The sequence below is a fragment of the Taudactylus pleione genome, unplaced genomic scaffold (genome assembly GCF_031769625.1).
Source record: "Taudactylus pleione unplaced genomic scaffold, aTauple2 ptg000539l, whole genome shotgun sequence".
Taxonomy (NCBI): Eukaryota; Metazoa; Chordata; class Amphibia; order Anura; family Myobatrachidae; genus Taudactylus; species Taudactylus pleione.
This window is the reverse complement of record NW_028284941.1, coordinates 1,403,136-1,425,212: the sequence shown is the minus strand read 5'-3', so window position 1 is coordinate 1,425,212 and position 22,077 is coordinate 1,403,136. Positions and strand designations below refer to the sequence as shown.

General features: G+C 43.9%; 1 protein-coding gene across 2 annotated transcripts in view; it reads right to left on the bottom strand.

Annotated features, from left to right (window-relative positions):
* The window catches only part of HNRNPR (heterogeneous nuclear ribonucleoprotein R), a 46,830-nt gene that overhangs the window by 5,710 nt on the left and 19,043 nt on the right, over positions 1–22,077 (bottom strand). For both annotated transcript variants that reach the window (XM_088451164.1, XM_088451165.1), the window contains exons 2-8: positions 10,769–10,875; positions 9,521–9,634; positions 9,159–9,335; positions 8,207–8,342; positions 7,823–8,028; positions 6,245–6,394; positions 4,414–4,535 (exon numbers count right to left, since the gene is read on the bottom strand). In XM_088451164.1, the coding sequence (XP_088307290.1) occupies positions 4,414–4,535; positions 6,245–6,394; positions 7,823–8,028; positions 8,207–8,342; positions 9,159–9,335; positions 9,521–9,634; positions 10,769–10,849 (986 nt within the window). In that variant the 5' untranslated portion in view covers positions 10,850–10,875. The remainder of the gene's footprint in view (positions 1–4,413; positions 4,536–6,244; positions 6,395–7,822; positions 8,029–8,206; positions 8,343–9,158; positions 9,336–9,520; positions 9,635–10,768; positions 10,876–22,077) is intronic.

Below are 22,077 nucleotides of genomic sequence, written 5' to 3'. Positions count from 1 at the left end.
AGTAGAATGTGCTGTAACCCTGTTCTAACCGGAAGATTAGCTTGCGTGTAGGCCTGAGAGATTGTCATGTGGAGCCATGGAGCCACAGTCTGTTAGCTGGCCAGCCTCGCTTGTGAAAGCCATGCAACACAAAAAGAGAATCTGATTTCCTCAAGGAATTTGTACGATCCACGTAGATCCGAAGAGCACGAACCGCATCCAAGGAAACTTCACCTGCAGAAATATCCGAGGACTGGAAGGCCGGAACCACAATCTCTTCATTCAAATGGAACCGGGATACCACTTTAGGGAGGTACTCAGCCCTGGTACAGATCAAAAATGGGGAGCCACAGAGAGCGCTGCCAAATCAGATACCCTGCGGGCAGAGAAGATAGCAAGGAAAAAGAGCGTCTTCGCTGTCAGCCACTTGAGGTCTACTGAGTTCGGAGGTCCAAACGGAGTTACCTGTAGAGCCCAGAGAGCCAAGGACAAATCCCACAGAGCCACCGGAGGGACAAAAGGAGATTGAATGCGGAGGACACCCTGAAAGAAAGTTCGGCTATCGGGCAGGGGAGCAATCCTTCATTGGAACCAGACTGACAGAGCAGAAACATGAACTCTAAGGGATGCCAGACGGAAGCCGATGATTAACCCAGCACGGAGAAAGGCAAGCACACTGGAGACCCTAAAAACTGTAGGGTCATAGCCGCTGGGGGAGCACCATTGGAAATCAGAGTGACAAAATCTGTAATAGATGCGGCTGAGGCAGGCTTACGCACCCTGAGCATCGTCTGGACCACAGAGAGAGAGAAACCTTTGGCTCTTAACAGGGATGACTCAAGAGCCACGCCGTCACAGACAGACGAGGTAGGTCCAGGTGCAGGCAAGGACCCTGTGCTAGTAGGTTCACCTTAGAAAAAGTGGAAAAGGAGTGTCTATGGAGAGACTCTGTAGGTCAGTGCATGAAAGTCGACTAAGCCAGGCTGGAGCTATTAGTATCACCGTTCTGCCTTCTTGCTTAAACTTTCGGAAAACCCTCGGAAGGAAGGAGATCGGAGGAAAGAGGTATGCGAGATTGAAGTCCCACCTCATTGCCAAAGCGTCAACGAAGGCGGCTGAGGGGTATCTGGTCCTGGACCCATCAGTGGGGACCTTGTGGGTGTGACGAAGGCCATGAGGTCTACGACTGTCAGGCCCCATTTGTCCACCAGGAGTTGAAAGACATACGAATGGAGAGCACATTCTCCGGTGTGTAAGTCCTGACAGCTTTGGAAGTCCGCTTCCTAGTTGAGGACTCCGGGAATGAACACTGCCGATATTGCCAGGAGATGACCTTTGGCCCAGACCAGAATGTTTGCCATTTCCCGCAGGGTTGCCCAACTTCGCTTGCCTCCCTGATGGTTGAGGTATGCTACCGCAGTCGCGTTGTCGGACTGGATCTGGACCGACCTGCCCTGAAGGAGATCTTGTCGTTCGACTTGGAAGCCGGACGTCTGGCCGACCAAGACTGCTTGACACGTGGCTTGGTAGTCTTGTGCAAACTAGAATGCCTAGGAAAGGACTGTCATCTTGCCTTACCATGGGGGCGAAAGACAGAGAAGAGAACAGCCTAGTCTTAGGGGCAGCTGCTGACGGCAGAATGGCAGATTTTGAGGCTGCCATGGTAGCCACAATATTGTCCAACTCTGCGTCAAACAGCCTATCTCCTGAGAAGGGTAAGGATTCGAGTGCCTACTTGGATCCCATGTTCGCCTTACAGGACCGTAGCCAAAGGACCTGGCTGGCAACTACCGAAGTCGCAGATGCTTTAGAGGCAAAGAGTCCAGTATCCAACGCAGCTTCTCCCAAATAAGAGGCCGCTTCCTGAATATGGGGGATGTAGGACAGTTGTTCCCTGGTAACATCTGATGGCAGGCTCTCATCCAGTGCCTCTGCCCATCCTTCGATAGCCTTAGCCACCCAGGCCGCAGCCATTACTGGCCTAGTGATAGCACCAGAAAGCGAGCAGACTGATTTGAGACAAGTTTCCAGTCTTCTATCCATTGCATCCTTAAGGGAGGATGTAGACGGTAAAGGCAGCATATAGCTTATGACTAAGCATGCCTCATGTGTGGGTGGGACATCCCACTTAGTACACTCCCTATTAGGGAGAGGGTAAAAAGACGCTAGTCTTTTTGGGACCTGGAACAGTTTGCCAGGAGTACCCCAAGCTTCTCCCATGCGAGCTGTTCCGACTCAGAGAATTCAGTCTTAATCACTTTTTGACGTTTAAACAGGCTTAAAGACCGGTCCATCATCCTCTATATTCAGGATTGATTTAACCGCCCTCACTAAAGCAGTAACATCCACTGTTGAATGACGGTGCTCCTCGCCCGAATGTGACTGAGAGAGAACCTTGTGCATCATCTGCCTCCTCAGATGATGCGTCAGAATCAGATAGCGGGGTAGACTGAGAAGATGATACAGTCCGCCTATGTGCTTTGGTGGCTAACGGACTGTCCATCTGTAACTTTTGCTAAGAGGCGGCAGACGTTTCAGCCATATTCTGACTGAGGTGGCATAAACATCCATCCATAGTAGGCTGTAACAGCTGTGAGTACCCCATGGTGGGAGGCAGCATGGGGGCTGATAAGCGATCCATTAGCTGCGTCATAACATAGGATAAGAAGGACACCCAAGGTGGCTCCTGGACAGGGGCTGGTAAGGTGGACTGGTTGAGTAGATTTATAACAATTAGCACACAGACCATCCTGTATGAAATCCTGAGAGGGCAAGCCCGCAAAACAGGATTTGCGTGTAACCAGCACAGGGGCCTCAATCTCCTGTTTATCATTGCCTTTAGAAGTATAGAAATAGCCAATAAGTAGCACACAATGGGGTAGATGTATTATAGCGGCACTTACCGTGCCGCTATAACGCTACCCGCTTCGCCTCTTTACCGAGGCGAAGCAGGAAGCACTACCGATGAGATGTATAAACATCTCATCGGCCAGAGAGGGGGAGCGTTAACTCCCCCCTCCGGCGCTACCCGCTAGAGACAGCAGCGCATCAGCCTAGTGCTGATGCGCTGTGTCTCTTCCCGGCCGGCTCCACTGAGCATGCGCGGGATCTCGCAAGTATCGCGAGATCCCCGCTTGGAGCCTGGAGCCGGCAGCAGCCGCAGCAGGGACAGCGCTGTCCCTGCTGTGGAGATAGGCTAGCGCCAGGCTGTAGCTGTCGATAACGACAGCTACAGCCGACCGAACGGTCAGACGTTATGAACGTTCGTACATAGCCCAGGCTATCGGCGCTGCTATCTTGTAGATAGCAGCGCCGATAATGACAGGGGCGCATAGCGCCCCTGTCATTTACCGCCCAGACCCCCGATCATACATCGGGGAGAAGCGGTATCAGCGCACATAACGTGCGCTGATACCGCTTCTGGGCTTCGTACATCTACCCCAATAAATGTAAAGCTAATAATGCAATGCGACACCCTTCACAAATACAAGTAAATGTGAAGAAATAAGGAACCCCTACACACTTGGTAGATGAGGGTTTATGAAAGAGCAGCAGGGATAAATATAACTGACAGTCAGAAAGTTTAAGGCAGAATATCACACAGCAGAGCTAGCACAAGTCACATACAATGCATATAAATATAATGGGCACTAAATCAACTACTCAAGCCTCAAAGGGCTGGTAGGATTTGTGCGCTGTATAACCTGGCCCAAGGGAGAGGTATACAGGGAGACTTGACCCAAATCTCCTGAGACCTGTAGCTTCAGAAATGCCTCTGATTAATGGCTGCTGAGCGTCTCATATAGGGAGGAGGAGGAGGAGCAACTTAGAGGCAGGAAACCTCTGGTGAGGGATCGCACTCTGGGCTGGGCTGCCAGGGGAGAGGCTTACCTCCCCGCTGCTGCATGAACCGCCGGGAACCTCTAACATATGTTAGGGGACCTCTAACATAGTCCCCGACGCCAGCATTCAAATGCCCCAGTGGTCTAGTGGGGGAGCGGACGAACCAGTCGCCCCACTGCAGCGTCCTCCGGCAGGTCTCCACCACGAAGTTAAGGACTGCACAAGCGGGGAATCGCCTTACCTGTACCTCTCTGTCTGCCCGGCAAAGCTTGGGACTGCCTAAGCAGTCCCCCTCTTCAAAAGGTGCGATCTGTCCAGCACCAAACGAAAAACTGTCTGCCTATGTGGAGGAGGCTCGGGGCATCCTGGGAGCTAAAGCTTTAACTGTTTGGTGCCCAGATCACTCCAACCACACACACCTCCATGGTATCCCTGTGGATCCCTATGGACCTTAAAGAAAAAAGCAGAAATGCAAGCCCAGTTTTTGTAGTTCATAAATGATCAGTATTGTTAATATTTTAATTTTATTTATTTTCTTTATAACATTTGCAGGCTAAAAACAGGTTTGCATGAAATGCACAAAATACTCACAAAGTGCCACGAGAAGCTTGTCGTGCGGCCTGCCGCTCCTTTCTCTTTTTATCAGGGGGTTTTGCCAGTACTATTTCAATATCTTCCCCCTCCAGGTCTGTCCCATTCATCTCATCCATGGCCTTTCATGTAATGTAGAACATTTAACAGATATTACTATACAAAAAGTAACAAGTTAAACCTATAGACTGTATCTTGTTACTAATTGTCCATTCTTTGGTGAAAATGATCTGCAAATCACTGGTACATATTGACAATGAATAACTGCATATTGTTACATTGGAGAACCGCTAAATTGGGGAAAACAACAGAATCTGTGAATCTTTTTTTTTGTGATTGCTGACGTATGGGCCCCAAAACACCTTTTGTACAACTGATAGTTTGGCATCCCCCATGTTGAGGCTAAAAGTAAATTAGAATGGGCCATACAGGAACAGTTAAATGTAAAATATTATATCATCATCTACAGAGAGATTTTATACATTTTAAATGTAAGGGTGTAATGCATTAAAATGTTATTGAGGTAGTTTTTTTCGGTTAAATATGCCTCCTAAGAAAAATGATGGTATTTCTGCACATTGTAGATCGAATGCAACTAACCAAAAAAAAACAAAACGGTTTATTTGGTTTAAACAGTTTCGTTTTTTGTTTAAACCAGTGGTTTTTTTTGCATTAATGTTTTAATGAAAAAAAAAAAAATGTGAATCCTGCTGATTATATTAATACTGTGAGACATGCTATGTATTAGAAACCTTGTTCAATTATGTTTTAATGCTTTCTAACATTAACAATCCAAAATTATTAGGATTTTTATCTCATGAAAAGAAAGCCAAACTAAATCTTTCTTCCTTCTACTCATCTCAGTAGGACTGAAGGTTTTGAATTGAAATAAAAATGAAGGACATTAAACCATTAGGTGTTTCTCTGTGTATTTCCTCTTTAATGTGTTGAAGTTGTTTACCCTTTAAGCTGCAGAATGTTAGTTGTGGTTCTCTCCTGTCCTATAGGATTGTTAGGGGAGAAGTATGTGGAGTCTTAGCTGATGCTAAGGCAGATTTAGTACCTCTCTAATCTGGTTCACCCTTCTATCCTCCCTATTTCTCTGCTGTGTGTGTGAATTTACTGTATTTGTTCAGCTCACTCCAATAAAGGCCACAAGCAACAAGAATGTGGAATTCCCTTAAAATAGGCTATAATAAATAATAAGCATAATAAAAAAAAAAAAAAAGTGTTTAAAAAAACCAAACAAAAAAAAAAACATTTGGTTTAAACCATGGGTGGGGAAGCTTTTTCCTGCCGAGGGCCGTTTTGATATATATAACATTATTTGCGGGCCGCTGCAGGTCACGCCCCTTCTGTATGACGTCACATGGGGGCGGGGCCACAATTGCCAGTGATTACAGCAATGCCTGGAGCATTCTGAGGATACTCCGGGGAGCTGTAAGGGCAGCAGTGTAACCGTCTGAAGTGTCCTAAGGACGCTCCAGGCAGCACTGCTGCATAAATTCTGGCTGCAGGGTTCCATTCTAGGCACCCTGCTAGCCAGATGAGGCTAGCAAAAAATAACTCAGAGGGCCAGACCAAATGATTCCGCGGGCACCCAGATAGGAGGTTCCCCTACCAACCCTGCCAAAAAAGGTATACATTACCAACAATTTTAGAATTACTATGGAAAGCAGGGTGGTAGAATGGTAAATAAACTATTGTAAGGAAATTTCACCCATCACACAAGTATCAAATAACCTGAGTGTTTAGATATGAAAATAGCAATGTTTCTGAGCTAACTTTTTCCGCAATATCATTTATTCAGTAAAAAGATATCTGGCCTCACCCTTACTGCAGAGTCTCTCTCTTCAAAGTGTACAAAAGCATAATCCTTTAGTTTCTTCACCCGTTCCAGCTTACCAAAAACTGAAAAAGACTTCTCTAGAATTTCTTCAGTTACTGTGGAAGACAGATTCCTCACAAAAAGTACTTTAACCTAAAAGGACAATTCAAGAAGTTAGACCGAAGTGATGCTTAGCTTAGTAGTAAAAGTACAAACTTTATACTGCATGGAAACTTTTCAGAGAAAAAAAAACAATACATAAATCTTTAGTGCTATTTTATCCACTGGCATCGAAATGCTGCTTCTCATGAAGTGCAAGGCATGCAAACTCATGTAAAATAAGCAGATTCTAGTCTGTCCGTCCATAACACTTTGATGTCAAACTTATTACTCTGTGCAGTGCATTTTTGTTGTTGCGGTTAGCTCCATTACAGTGGTTTCAAGGTATGCCACTGCATACTCTATTGGACAGCACTGATCACCCTTAGCGGGCATGTACACACAAGCAAAGTTGTGCTACATTTGGCCCAATCATTCCAATGACCTTGTGCACTCCCCTAAACTAGAAGCTCTCACGAGCAGGATCCTCCACCCTCTTGTTCTCTCCCTGTACTATACCTGTCTCCAGAGCACTCACACTCAGTGCCTCCGATCGTTTCTGTCCAGCTTTCCCAGGGCACAGGGTCATTGAGGGTTACGTGTTTTAATTGTCACTCACTTCACAGTCTAATTTTTCCCCTTGTATATTCTGTTTGAACCTTTTCTATGGAATGGAGGGTGTCTCATATTTTAGTTTATTGTGGCACCATTGTGGTATAAAAAGAAAATAGCTGCTGCTTGTATTAACCCATGGAAATTAATTTGCTATAAATGTAAATGGTACACAAAGATGGATGGACATTGAGAATTGTATTTACCATACATCAATAGAGATTCTATTAATGTGTGATCAAAGCAGAGAATCCCCATGATTCCCATCTACCAGCCAATCACAAGACTTTAGAAAGTTTATTTTAATAGAAGTTTAGCAATAGTGTCGGTTTTATTTACATTTTATAGCTTTTCTTTAGGACCAATAATCTGGTATCCAAATACTATTCATTACCCCAAGTACCCAAAGATCGTGGGGGCACAGTTTGTTTTGCTTTCACCCTGCATTGGCCAACTTCGTATTTTTAAAGTATGGCTTTATTACATTCATTTTAATAGCTCATTCGTGTCAATTGGCTTTCTGCAAGTACAGCATATGCCGGAAATGTAAACCAAATAAACAGGTTATTACAGTGAAAAGAAACAAAGAAAATCTGTTGCACTTGGCTTCTGGATGCATTGGCAAATACAGGTGAAAGTTTGGCGTGAACCACATGAGGTGCATAGTGCTTGTATTCATTTGCATTTGTGTGTGACGTAAAAGCATGCCAGTGGGTAATCAGCCACTACAGACTGAAGATTTGAGTAGGGAGAAATCATTTTTGTAAAGAATTTAAAGACATCTTAAAAAGTAGTTATGGAGAAAATGTAAAATAAAACATACTTATTAATACAAATTAAAAAATATCTTTGAATGAAACAATGGCTCACCTTTGCCATTATCTCAGGGTCTGGCTCCTCCACTGGATCTGCCCACTCTACAGTTACCACATTGCCCCAAACCTTCACTTTGCCACTCATTAATCTACGTCTGGCCTGTGCTGCAGTTTTATGGTCTTCATACTCCAGGAAGCAAAAGCCACGGTTCTTTTTCTTGTCATCAGGTTGATGGTAGAGAATAACATCTACTAAGCCCTCTGAAAGTTACAGAATAAACACTAAATGGGCATTTGGAAATGGTGGTAATATGCAATAGTTAGGACAGCACACACATGCAGCATGGACACAAATGAAATGGTCGAGGTTTCCAAAAAGGTTTACTTTCCCCAGGCATATAAAAAGCTGAATATGCAGTGCCTGGCTAAATAACAGTACCTGTAACTTTACTAAACTCCTCCAGAATATTTTCCTTAGTTTTATTTTTGGGGATGGAACCAACAAAAAGTCTGTTGTTTGCCACTGAAATGCATACTCCAATGTGTTTGCCAGGGCGGATTTCATAGTTGTCACACTAGAAAACAACAAAACAAATGGTATTAAAAGGCTTGTACTAGGATGAAAGTCTACTACAAATGCAAAATCACAAATCATGTAAGAACTACTTATATTTAAAAGCTTATCAGAACTGAAGGTAGTTAGAGAGCTGGCCCGCTGATATTCGTACTAGTATTGACAGTACATTAAAGCTAGTCTATAGTGCTTCCGCGGAGCTCTACTGAAGCCTAAAGTAAAAATTAGTCTGTTAGAGGATGTACATACAATTAAGTCAACATTATAAATGTCTGACACAGTTGAAGAGTGGAAACAAGGAGAGTAATACAGCAAGCGTGGCTGCAATTATTTCACATCTAGCAAAATGAAACAGCCACTGCGTGTTCACCAACATTCCAACGCACCCCCATGTGGGTGCACCCCACAGTTTGACAACCACTTTACTAAAGCCAAACTATGTCACTTTTGGAATGAACAAACGTGGGTGTCCAGATCACTGGTTTGCTGCCTGACTCCAAAACACCACTGGTGGGTTCATAGGGATAATGCCCTTTATGAGATTGCATTTAAGTTGGGTCTAACAATTGGCTTGCCAAAGGGACATCTTAAAAGACGTCTTGGAATGATATGAAAGTTTTATACAGATCGTAGGTGTTATATTTACTGCCCCCACACTGATGGCACTGACATTATCTTCATTACATTAAATGTCTTCAGAAGAAGTTGAAATTCATGCTTTGAGATAGAGGAATAAAAAAAAAAAAAAAGTCTAATAAGGATAGATCTCTGTAGTTTTACACTCATTTCTAGGTGCAAAAACATAATAAGAACTTACCAATTTAACAGCCTCCTGAGCTGCTTCTTTGTAACAGTAAGTTATAAAGGCATAACCCCTATTTTGTCCAGAGAGAGGATCCATCATAAGACGAAGATCCCAGATGGCGCCTGCTTTTTCAAAAAGAGGTACTAACTCATCCTCATACAAGTCTCTAGGTATCTTTCCAACAAAAACCTGTTAAAAAAGGCTATAATTAAAAAAACATCTTTCATATGTGGGGAAATAACAACATTTAAATATTAAACATCTTATTTTACTATTCTAACAACCTATTATAATTTCACTTGGTTAATGTAAGCTGTATCAGAAGGAACAAAAGTCTCCCAAAGCGCTAATATTCACGTTTACTACACACAGACCTCTGTACCGATGCCAGGCTGTGCACAAGAGGATACGGACTCTGGAGGCGGACCACCATATTTTCTTTGACCTGTAGTTACATCCAAGCTGTATCCAGTTCTTTCCAATAATGCCTGAAGGGAAAACGTTTAATATGTAATGTCAAATATCTAAGGCAAAACAAAACTATAGGGACATATTTGGTGGTAATAACAAAATATTAAAATAGTATAGGACCCATGCCTTGGCTGTATAAAGACACAAGGCAAACATAAAAAAAAATACATACTCAGTTGTCACTTTATTAGGTACACCTTTCTAATACTGGGTAAGACTGCTGAATTCATTCTGGCATGGATTCAACAAGGTGCTGAAAACATTCCTTAAAGATTCTGGTCCATGAAGAGATTTTAGGAATATGCAGTTGTGTAGTAAGAATGTGCAGCTGGCAAATCTGAAACATCAACAATGCAACCACATGCTCTATTAGATTGAGATCTTGTAATTGTGGCGGCTTAGAGGTACACTGAACTCATTGAACTAGCATGATATAACGTGTGCTTTGTGACATGGCACATTATCCTGCTGGAAGTAGCCATTAGAGCCTGGACCTCTATTTCAGCATGCACATCACTCATTGCCCTATACTGCAGCTAGCAAATGCCTCTAAATTCTGCTTCTGAAATTTCTACTTTATTCTCCTGTGACCATAAATACAAAATTTCGGTTTTGCAATAACGCTGCAGAATTGCATTACAAGCAAACTAATGCCACTATTGAACAGATCAGCCAGGAGTTCTGCTGCAGGACAAATTGTATTTTTGTGTAGGCTGGGCCACAACTGCCCTTAAGGGTGCCACCACACAACTGTTCTAGATTGTGCTAACTGTATTAGAGCTGAAGTGAGTCTTGTACTCATACAACTGACTGAATTCACACCTCATGCATCCGGCCCAAGCTGCACCATCTGTAGCACATTCAGTGGACAGTGTCCTACGTACAGAACTCTACTGTGATTGTCTGGGTACTTCAGTGTCCTGAACCATCTACTTGTCACTGGGTAGCTTAGCTTATGACAAGTTCAAGATACTGCAATGCCCAGCCAATCACTGCAGTGCTGCTACTTGCAACGCTGTCCACTAAGTGCCTGAACTGGTGACATTTAAGGCACCTTCTGCATGACTTGCAGGTTCAGAGAGTTTTCTGATAATATTGAATTACTAACCCTAACCACAAAAAAAAAAAGTTTACACTATACTAACAATTACCTTAATCTTTCCTTCGTCTGGAGCCTTGACACTTTCCTGGGCCTTGTTTCCCTGCTTTTCCCTCGGCCTGTAGGTTTTCATGACGCCAGTATGAGGGAGCTTTTAACCTGAAAAAGTAACAATAGACAATGACTTACTGGCTCCAACACATCTAATGCTGGGGACACACTGGGCGATAATTGGTAGTTCAATTGGACGGTCGGCGGGTGTGTACCCACTGTACCCACTGTTAGTGTAATAAAAAAAAGTATATTAATATTTTATTAGTATCAATATGTGACTGTCATTTATAGCCAGCAGCGAGGGTGTGTACTGTATCAGACGGTTTCTTAAGAAACATTTATATGCCATTCACTTTAAAAAGCAGGCCATAGAGGAAAGTTGACAAAATAAAAGATTTAGGGGCATATGTATAAAGCTGCATACACACACAACGATTGAGTTAGTGAACGATTTTAGTAAATGATTTTCTACCTTGAAAAATTTTACTAAAATCGTTTACTAAAGTTGTTCATTTACTATGTTCATTTAAATGTAATGAACGATATTTATGAACTACAAACAATTTTTGCATATTAATTTAATGAAAATCGTTGAGTTGACAAGTCTGACTGAACTACAAACGTGAACGCGCATTAACATTAATCGTTCTTCGTTTGACTCAGAAAGTGAACGATTTTTTCAACCGATATCGTTTAACGATAATCGTTAAAAAAATTGTTGTGTGTGTATGCACCTTAACAAATAGTTTTCATTCTAGCACTCTGCACTTACCACAACCAGTGCAGTTCCTCTTTCCTGCCTGGGGTGTCGCTTTCTGCTCTGGTGCTTCTTGAAATCTGTGGTCTGTATCTCAGCAGTTTGTTGCATCAGCTGAGTGTGCTAGAAGCACCAGAGCAGAGAGCAACACCCCAGACAGAGGAAATGCACAGGTTGTGACAGGTGCAGGGTGCTAGAATGAACATAAAAAAATCACGAAAGTGTTGCAATTTATTCTTTTCAGTGTACATTGCAGCGAGGGTAATAATTTACTATGTACTTAATGTAACTCTCAGGGACAGTAGTTGCAATATCCGCCATCCCTACGAGTTACATCCCAGGGGTATCGGAGGAGTCTTTTATATTTTGAAAGGTCTCCTCCTGGGAAGTTGATACTGTGCATGTACACAATGGTCCCGATTCATCACAGATCGCTTTTGCGATCACGGCTGCAGAAATAAGCTAAAGTTTGCACCCAAACAGCCAGCATAGAGACGCCCGCTACGCTTTCTCACATCCGTAAGACATCGTAGTCCTGCGTTTACATTGGTAACATCGTCCCCTCACGCAGAATTACAGAAGGTCTGACCGGTCTCAGAAATTGCAAGTCTCGTCGCACGCAGTGAGTACTCAAGCTGCGTATGCCGACGCAGTGGCTAATTTAGCACACCATGCAATGGCGTTCAATTGGACAGGCATGTAAGTGTTTCCTCCGACCACTCTCCCGTCATCACCCCCAAAAGTTGACGTCCCATCACTCACTCTGTGATGGCTTTCTATCTGCATACGTGATCGCAGTGCGATTGCAATGCTAACCTGCGTACGTGCACTGCGGCGCATGCGCTGCACACACCATCGGCCGATCTGTGTACGTGGTTGCAATTGAGATCAGTGATGAATCAGGCCCAAAGTCAGTTTCTGGAGGCTGCCAGGGAAGGATTGTAAGATACCTCTACACCTAATATGCTTCCATAGGCATAAAGAGTGTACACCAACTAAGGATGGCATAAACCAACTGACCAAATTTCCAAAAGCGAAGTTTGGTGCATAGGGGTCAGACTATTACCTCCATTGATAATAATGGGAACTGCAGTCTGCAACGGTAGTTAGCCTTTTGTAGGGGATGTCGGTGAAATCGCCTTCATTAGGCTGTTACTTAGTGGTGATACATACAATTATGCAGAAACAGCTTTTGCTACATAGCTTTATGAAAAACCAGCTTGATCAATAGCCCCCTTAGTCACAAAGAAAAAAATAGAATTTCCTTGCTAAATATTTAGTTTTGGGGACTGTCTGTCATCATTATATATAACTTTGTGGTCAACATTACCTGAGTTCCCAGCTAATGTAGGTTGTGCAAGAGAACAGTTCTACTATTTGACATTGTTATATACGAATTGGCACTGTAAGGCAGTAAGCTTACAAGTCTGGGTGGTGATACAACAGGGGTTCTTCACACCAGTCCTCAAGTACCACAAACAGGTCATGTTTAGTTGAGGTCTTCATTCATGCACAGGTGAGTTAATCTGTGTTGCTGGGTCTGTGATAATTATCCCACCTACTTCCACAAACAGAAATCCTCAAAACATGTACTGTTGGAGGTACCTGAGGGTTGAGAACCACTGTTAAGGCCACCCATACAACTGCAATGGATGGGGCAATTCCCCATTTTACAGGTGATTGGGGGGGAAAATGGCACTGTATTTGGCACACCAATCACTGATTCCGACAATAAAGTGATCAGAATCGGTAAATCAGGTTGTCCAACATTTTGGATTTCTCAGACCAATTGGGGCTGTAGATTGCTTGTTTTGAGCTGAATATGTGACATTATCAGGCCAATTGTATGATGATTTTGTCAAGTTTCAGTACATTATTATAATGTAAAGATATGCCAAATTTGAATCATGAGAGAGGATGTATCCATACTTCCTAATCAGAAGCCCATTTGAGGACATTGCAGTCAAACTCATCTTAGCATCATCCCCACCCCTCAGAACTGAAAGGTATGTAAACCTGCTTGTACTACATTAACACACATGTCACAGAGCATTTCAGTGCAGAGTGCTGCAGTGACTGCAATATAAAATCACAGTAAACATCAGTGACCACTGTACTATACAACACAGCGAATATCAATGACCGTCATATAATACAGCGAACATCAGTGACCGCGACAATACAAAGAGCATCGCATGACTGCCGTTTACCACTGAGAATATCAGTGATCGCCATATAATACAGAGGACATCATAGTGATCACCATATAAAATAGTGAACAACACAGCTACACTGTATGGCCCTTGGAATGGGATAAGTTTGATATAAATTTATACTGCCAATTTCCCCTGCTTCTCCCTCCTCAAAAATACAGATGTGTGTCTTCATACACCTAGGGGTATATTTACTAATGTGCATGCTTTAAGAAGTGTAGATGTTGCCCATAACAACCAATCAGATTCTACTTAACATTTATCTATCACCTTATAGAAGATATAAGCTAGAATCTGATTGGTTGCTATGGGCAACATCTCCACTTCTAAAAAATCCCGTACATAACCCAATCCACCATATTGAATATGTGCTCCGATTTCAAGTAGACAGAAAATTAAAACCAGGTTGATTTATGTAGTAATTTATTAAAGACAGTATTGAGGATATATGGTTGAGCAGACCCAACAATTTATACCTGGAATCCCCACTTTATTCTACCCTCTTTAATATTAAAATCGGACTACTGTGATATCAGATTTTTGGGGCCTATTTTAATGAGTATTACTAAGGCACTTTAAATACGACTAAACTAGGGCTGCAATGCTGCTTTCCGGCTAAGCGCCTGTGTTAACAGCATCGCAGACGGCACTTTAGTCGGAGTATTCCAGTTACCATGACTTAAAACCCAGCTTAAGGCACAGTAACTGGCATCTCCCTAATACTTGTAGTCAATTGAATAGCTCTGGCGCTATTCAAATCGAACTAAATTGAATCTTCCCCATAATATGCAACTGAATACAAAGCATGCAGCTGTAATATATGGTTACAGGAGGAGGTTTTAATGAGGTAACTCCAATTACATGGCAAAAACCCCTGCCCAATAAGAAATTACCCTCCACGTAACTGCTTTTTACAATGAGTGCCCTCCTGTATGCAAAATAATATGAAGTCTGCAAACCCAGTAAATTAATCTCATTCACAGACTGGCTAGGTTTGACTCTTTATGCAAATGTTTTTGGAGTTTGAGGGAAAAGATTGCCAGATGGTTCCTCCTGGGTGCTGAATTCATAGGCACAAATGGAAACAATGATCTTCCATCTGCTTTGGCTCACTGCAGTATCAGGACTATCACATGTAGGAGTCTTCAGGAAGTTTTAGGTCTCTTGAGACTCCTGGGATTTTTGCAGTCCTCGTATATAGAGGAAACAACAGGTAAATTTGCCAATAGACTATTCTGGCTATATAGAATTATTTTATTCATTAATAGTTATTTATATACAAGTAGTGAACATATTCTGGGTTCCAGACAGTAGATATACAGTAAAAAGGTTGACAATGTCTAGATAGACAAATGTTAGACAGTCAGTAGGTCAACAGGGAAAAAAGGTTGTCACAAAAATGGTCAACACATTTTTCGGGGGTTTTTTAGGGTTAAGGTAAGGCATTTAATGGAGGGTTAGGCACATACCCCGATGGCTAGAGTTAGGCACCAGGGGGAGGGTTAGGGTTAGAAAAAACTATGTGTTGACCTTTTGACACGGTCGACCTTCATCCATGCTAACATTTTCTGTGTCAACATTTTGTCCCTGTCGACCTTTTGCCTGTCTAAAAGGTGCCTACACACATGGAGATATTTTACCCGACCTGGCAGATTCCGACACATCAGAATGACAGATCGTGTAAAATATGCCCAAATCGTGAGTCCCCACTCACGATCACGAGGCAATGCGCGTCCCCGCAGGTCGCACATCGCAGATCTGCCGTGCTGTAAGGCAGATCTGACAATCTGAAGTCACGATGCACTGGATAGTTTAGGAGGCACGATAGATCATGTGTCAAATGGGCAGCTTTTTCAGACCAAATCGTGCCCACGACTGCCGGGGAGCTCCCTGGGAGAATTCAGGGGGAAATCGTACACATCGCTATCTGTGTAGGCACCTTAACATCTGTTGTCTATCCAGACATTGTCTAACTTCACTCCTGTCTATCTTTTATACCAGGGGTTCCCAACCATGATCCTCAACGCACACTAACAGTCCAGGTTTTAAATATAGCCATAGTTGAGAACAGGTGTGGATATCACTAAAACCTGGACTGTTAGTGTGCCTTGGGAACAGAGGCCCTGATTCAGAGCCGGACGCTCTGACAGAGCGCTCACTCTGAATCAGGGCCGTCCCTCTTGATTTTTAGAGCGGCCTCCTGGCTGCTCGTATAGCTGTGGGTGACCACCCACAGCTATAGCGAGCGTCCAGGAAGATGGTCACGATGGTGAAGACCATCGCGACCATCGCGCTTGCGACGAGACCCTTGTGGTAGGGTCTCATTGCCGCAAGCCTTGGAGTGCTTTCGGCAACGAAAGCACCCTTGGAGCCTTGGAGTGCTCTATCAGAGCTGAGAGCACTCCCACTGACATCACTTGTGATGTCAGTGGGGCCGGCCCCAGACGGTAGGCGTTCCCATGGGAACGCCTCCGTCTGGGCAGCCACGCCCCCGGCACACCCACCAAAGGGGGCGTGCTGTCACTCACCATCGACAGCACGCCCCCTTTGTAGCGAGACCCAGAGCGACAGCTTACCCGTCGCCATCCGGGTCTGGCGCATGCGTACGACGGAGCCGCCTCCGTCGTGTGCATGCGCATTGGGCCAACATCGACCCGCTTGCAAGCGCTCAGCGCTCGTGAGAGGGTCTGAATCAGGCCCAGAGGTTGGGAAACACGGTTTTATACCAAACCCACATATAGCAAGGAGCTTTACAGAAAATATTTTTCCAGTCATTAACATCAGTCCCCGTCCCAGTGGAGTTTACACTCTATGGGCCTGAATTAGAGCCGAACGCTCTGACCCTGCAGTAGGGTCTCATCTGCCGCAAGCCCTGGAGTGATTTTGGCTCTATCAGAGCCAAAATCACTCCCACTGACATCACTAGTGATGTCAGTGGGGCCGGCTTCCGACGGTAGGCATTCCCATGGGAACGCCTCCGTCTGCAGGCACGCCCCCAGCACGCCCACCAAAGGGGGCGTGCTGTCAATCAACATCGACAGCACGCCCCCTTTGGTGCAAGACCCGAAGCAATGGAGAGCCCGTCGCTCGCCGGGTCTCGCGCATGCGCACGACGGAGCTCCCTCCGTCGTGCGCATGCGCAGTGGGGGAACATCGACCCGCTTGTGTGAAACAAAGTCTCTCAAACACTTTCTGGCTTGGGTAAGCACAGTGCATGGCCCAGCATGAAGGGTAGTCTCACCAGTGAAACCTCCACAGCTGCTAAAATTCACAGTTAATGTAGAAGAATTTGGCCCAATGCAAACTTATGGTCATGGCATCCTCATGCTTGGGTGATATTTAAACTCCATAGTACAATATGACAGTAGTTGTTGGAGAGTGACTGCTTAGTGTACAGAATATAACTGCTCAAGCACCAGGGTGTAAAAATAATCATGATTTAAGAAAAAAAACTGGTCCGATTTTTTATTTTATTTTATTTTTTAATTTATATTGTTTTTCACACAAACTGCAAAAGGAAAGAATACCTTATATACTCAAGTATAAGCCGAGTTTTTCAGCACAAAAAATGTGCTGAAAAAGTACCCCCTCGGCTTATACTCGAGTCAAGTGTAGTGCTGACCAGACGGAGTTCGGTCAGCGCTACACACTGCCAAACACACAGCCGCCAGAGCCGGCAGCTGCGTCTTTGGTGTAATCAGCAGCCGCTGAGAGTCTGTCAGACTCTCAGCGGCTGCTGCTGCTCCCACTGCGGGAGCCATCTTCCGGCTCCCGCAGTGGGTGATGGGAGACACGTCGTCATGACGACGTCTCTCCCATGCAAAGCGGCCGAAGGAGCGGACAGCGGCGGGAGTTTAAGGTAAGTGATTCTTTTTTTTTTATTCTTGTCACATCTCTCTCTACTGGGGGGGGGACTACAGGGGGCACTACCAGGGGGCGATTACTACAGGGGGCATTATCAGGGGGCGATTACTACAGGGGGCACTAAAAGGGGGGATTACCACTGGGGGAACTACCAGGGGGGGGATTACTACAGGGGGCACTAAAAGGGGGGATTACCACTGGGGGAACTACCAGGGGGGGATTACTACAGGGGGCACTACCAGGGGGGGATTACTACAGAGGGGTTTCTACAGGGGGGGGATTACCACTGGGGGAACTACCAGGGGAGGATTACTACAGGGGGCACTACCAGTGGGGGATTACTACAGGGGGCACTAAAAGGGGGGATTACCACTGGGGGTACTACCAGGGTGGGATTACTACTGGAGGCACTGAAAGGGGGGATTACCACTGGGGGCACTACCAGCTGCTGCCATTTACCACACTAGGCTTATACTCGAGTCAATAAGTTTTCCCAGTTTTTTGTGGTAAAAGTAGGTACCTCGGCTTATATTCGGGTCGGCTTATACTCGAGTATATACGGTAATAAGGAAACAATGATGTTACAAGTTACAATAGTTGGCAAATGCCTTTCTTGATGTGTAAATCTGAATAAATCTACACTTTTTGTTTCTTGAACGCCTTAAAAAAGAAACACAAGTTTTGCAGCTTTGTCAGTACCCAAGCAGGTTCTCAGATTTGACTGCACCAAACCAAATGTTGACAATTATTCTTTCTACTGAAGCGGATGATGCTGCAGCTGGTACCATAATATTTTCATTACCATGATATTTTCATTACCAGCTACAGTTTCTGAACCAATGTGCATTTACCACCAATTTTATCAATACATTAAGCACCTTGGGGTAAATTTACTAAAGTTCGATTTAGATTTTTGGGTGATTTGGCATTCGAATTTGCATTTGGGTATTTACTAAAGGCCAAATCGAATGTAAAATCGAACTTAAAACCGAATTTTACTCAAATCGAACATTGGAAAAACATTGGTACTTTTACATAGACCAACAGACAAATCCCTTTGAAATCCAACACAAAATCGAACTTCAAATCCCCAGCTGAATAGATTTGCTTCATGCTTTTGATTTGAGCATGAGCAGATCGGACTGACACAGATACATGCATACATCAGTGAGATGCATGCATGTATCTTACTGTAAAAAGCTTAGAAAGAGTTAAATTTAGAAAAAAAAATTGACGTGGCGTCCCCCCCCCTTAAAACATAACCAGCCCCTGCCTTTTCATAGCCAGTCCTGGTTGTCTAAGTACAGGGGAAAAATTGCGTAGGGTTCCACTGTACTTAGCACAACCAGCACTGGGCTCTGATCCTGTCCTGGTTCTGGAATTACAGGGGAACAAAATTGCGTAGGGTCTCCCTGTAATCTACAGAACTAGCACCGGACCCTTTGTAGCCACATCACCGGGCCCCCCAGCCTCTCCATGGCACCCCTAGCCTAGGATGATAGCCCGTGGCTATCCCTGCCACTCCTGGGTGGTGGGTGGCAGGTTGATATTGTAAGTGTAGTGCATTTGAAATAGTTTTAAATATTGTCTTTTGCTGTGTACCTGCAGGTCTCAGCAAGCCTCCCCCGCAAGCTGGTACTTGGAGAACCACAAGTACCAGCATTCAGGGCATTACAGGCCCGCTGGCACCTGTAGTTCCACTGCAAAAGTAATATTAAAAAAAACACAGGACACCTATTCCGTACACCGTATAAGTTTATTAAACATACATGCACTCACACATGTACACACACATGCGAGCACACACACATGTACTCATACTCGCCTTTGTATCCCTGTAGCATCAGTCCCCTTCTCCAGTAGATTATCCATAGGGTACCTGTGGTAAAAAAAACATACTCACCTTCTCCATAGGGTTAAAATTTAACGGTTTCTAAGCTTGTTACAGTAAGATACATGCATGCATCTCAATGATGTATACATGTATCTGTGTGAAAACTAACTGCTTATGCTGAAAGTGCAAGCATGAAGCAGTTCTATTCAGTCGGGGATTTGCAGTTTGTTTTGAAGTGGGACTTGCAGTTCGATTTTTACATGAACATGCCAAATCAAACAGCAAATCACTGTTCAAAACCGAACCAAATCTAATTCAATTTAGAAAATGCTCTTTAGTCGAATTTTAGTAAATGAGGGATTTGTACTTTCGATTTGAGGCGAGCTAAATTGAACTTCAAAACCCAAGTTATACACCCTTGATTTTTTTTTTTTTTTTTTTAAATAATCGTGAAAGACTGAAAAAATTTCATGTGATTTAAATCAGCACACCCTGTTTACCGTTTCTTCAGATGGGATGTAGTTATTATCCCAGCTGTCGGGATGCCGGTGCTCAGAATGCAGACGCCGGCATCCTGACAGTAAGTATTGGGGTTTAGGTTTAGGCTGCAGGGTGGGAGGGTTAGGGGTAGGGGAAGGAGAATATACCTACCTCCTTCTGTAGGGATTGTGACCCTGTCGGGATCCCGAGCGCCGGCACCCCGTAGCCAAGCCCTTCAGACCAACAATACATAGCACCCAAGTTTTTCTATCCCTGAAGCTCTACTAGCTTAGCTTTCAACAAGAGCATTATAAGACAAAACAAGGTAATAAAAAATATATCTAGATAATAATCTTCTTATAAAAAAAGATACTAATTTAATACAGTTTATTATTGATTCACAAAGCAAAGAATGAAAAAGGGACGAGCCACTGGAGGGCGGAATATAATATCAGCTCCATCATGGAACACAACTTTAACAAGAAAACCATAACTTCCCCATCCTGATTTTAAACAAACACAAGTGAGTTACAATGAGGTACACAGCCATGTCATGCAAAAAAAAATAAAAAAAAAATTTCTCCACTTTGTTAATTTGTAGCTGCAATCAAATTAAGGTCCTTCTTGCAATGGTAACAGATGTGTCTGCTTTAAAGGTGCGTAAACACGGGGCGATTTTATGGACAACTGAACAATAACGACGTCGTTATCGTTCATTCGTCCAAAAAATCGTCCAGTTTCAGCCCCAAAACGATGAACGATGACTACCAATGCGCGCTCCCGTTTGTAGTGGGTAGTTGCCGTTCATCGCCCAAATCTCCTGTCTAACCTGACGATATTGGCAGTTTGAACATGTTCGGGGATGAGGGAGGGAGCCCGGCACTCAACAAAATCGTTCTTGATTTCGTTCAGTGTTTGGGCTCAGTGTCGTTAACACTGAGCACACCCCTGCCGGGGATACACAAACCAATTTCATTCATGGAGAAAATCGTCACGTGTGTACGCACCTTAAGACATGAATATGCCATTGACCACAGTTCTCAAACTCGGTTCTCAGGACCCCAAACAGTGCATGTTTTCCAGGTCTCCTCACAGTATCACAAGTGAAATAATTACTCCACCTGTGGATCTTTTAAAATGTGTCAGTGAGTAATAAATACACCTGTGCACCTGCTGGGTGATCTAGAAAGTGTGAACCTTGTGGGGTCCTGAGTACCGAGTTGGAGAACCACTGCCATAGACCGTTACAACTGAAATGCACTCACTGCACACCGCTTCTCTTACGTATAACGAACGCATTTCCTATTTACAATGTTAAAAATGCTCTCAAATATGCCCCTATCTTGCAAAAGTACAAAGGTGGCTTATTACTAGTGATTCACTAGATCTGACAGCCATTATCACCACCATCAGTTATTTGCACTAGTCACTGACCACTCACAAATGGTCTTTTCTTAACATGCAAATGCATTTGCACAAACACACCCTTACTGCACATTAACTACGACAAACACCAATGTCTCACTCTGAGCCACACATTTGTCCGTAGCGCAATTGTTCTGAACATGTGCAGTGACTTCTGTTGTAATACTAACTCTCATCCGTCCCATCGTAGAGCTGCTAATACTCTTAACCCCTTCTCCACTGAGGATTATCTCACCCCTGAGTTGAGCTATTTTGGTTCTTTTCAGGATGCTCACATTACAACAATAATATCAGAAATTTGTTTATGCTGTATCTACACAAATCATACACTTAAAAAAAAAAATCAGAATATAAATATATATACACCATTAGTCTGATTATTCTTTCAGCAAATAAAATCTACTCCATATGGGCAAAAAAGTGTTTATTGAACTGCAATAAAGTTGTAATTACCCATCTTAAATGTCTGTGTTGTTATTATATGTCATCAGGAAACACATTGGGTTCAGGACTCTGGGCCTGATTCAGAGCCGCTCGTAAGCGGCCGCTCGTTCGCTCCGAGCGATGTTCGCACATCTGCGCATGCGTATGGGTCGTAATGCGCATGCGCCAACCAGTCAGTGCGGTCGGAAATCGAGCGCTCACAAAATAGCGAGTGCCTGCTAATTTGAGTGACAGGATGAGGCGTTTGTGGGTGGTAACAGGGGAAGGTGCTTGAAAATGGGGAGTGGTGA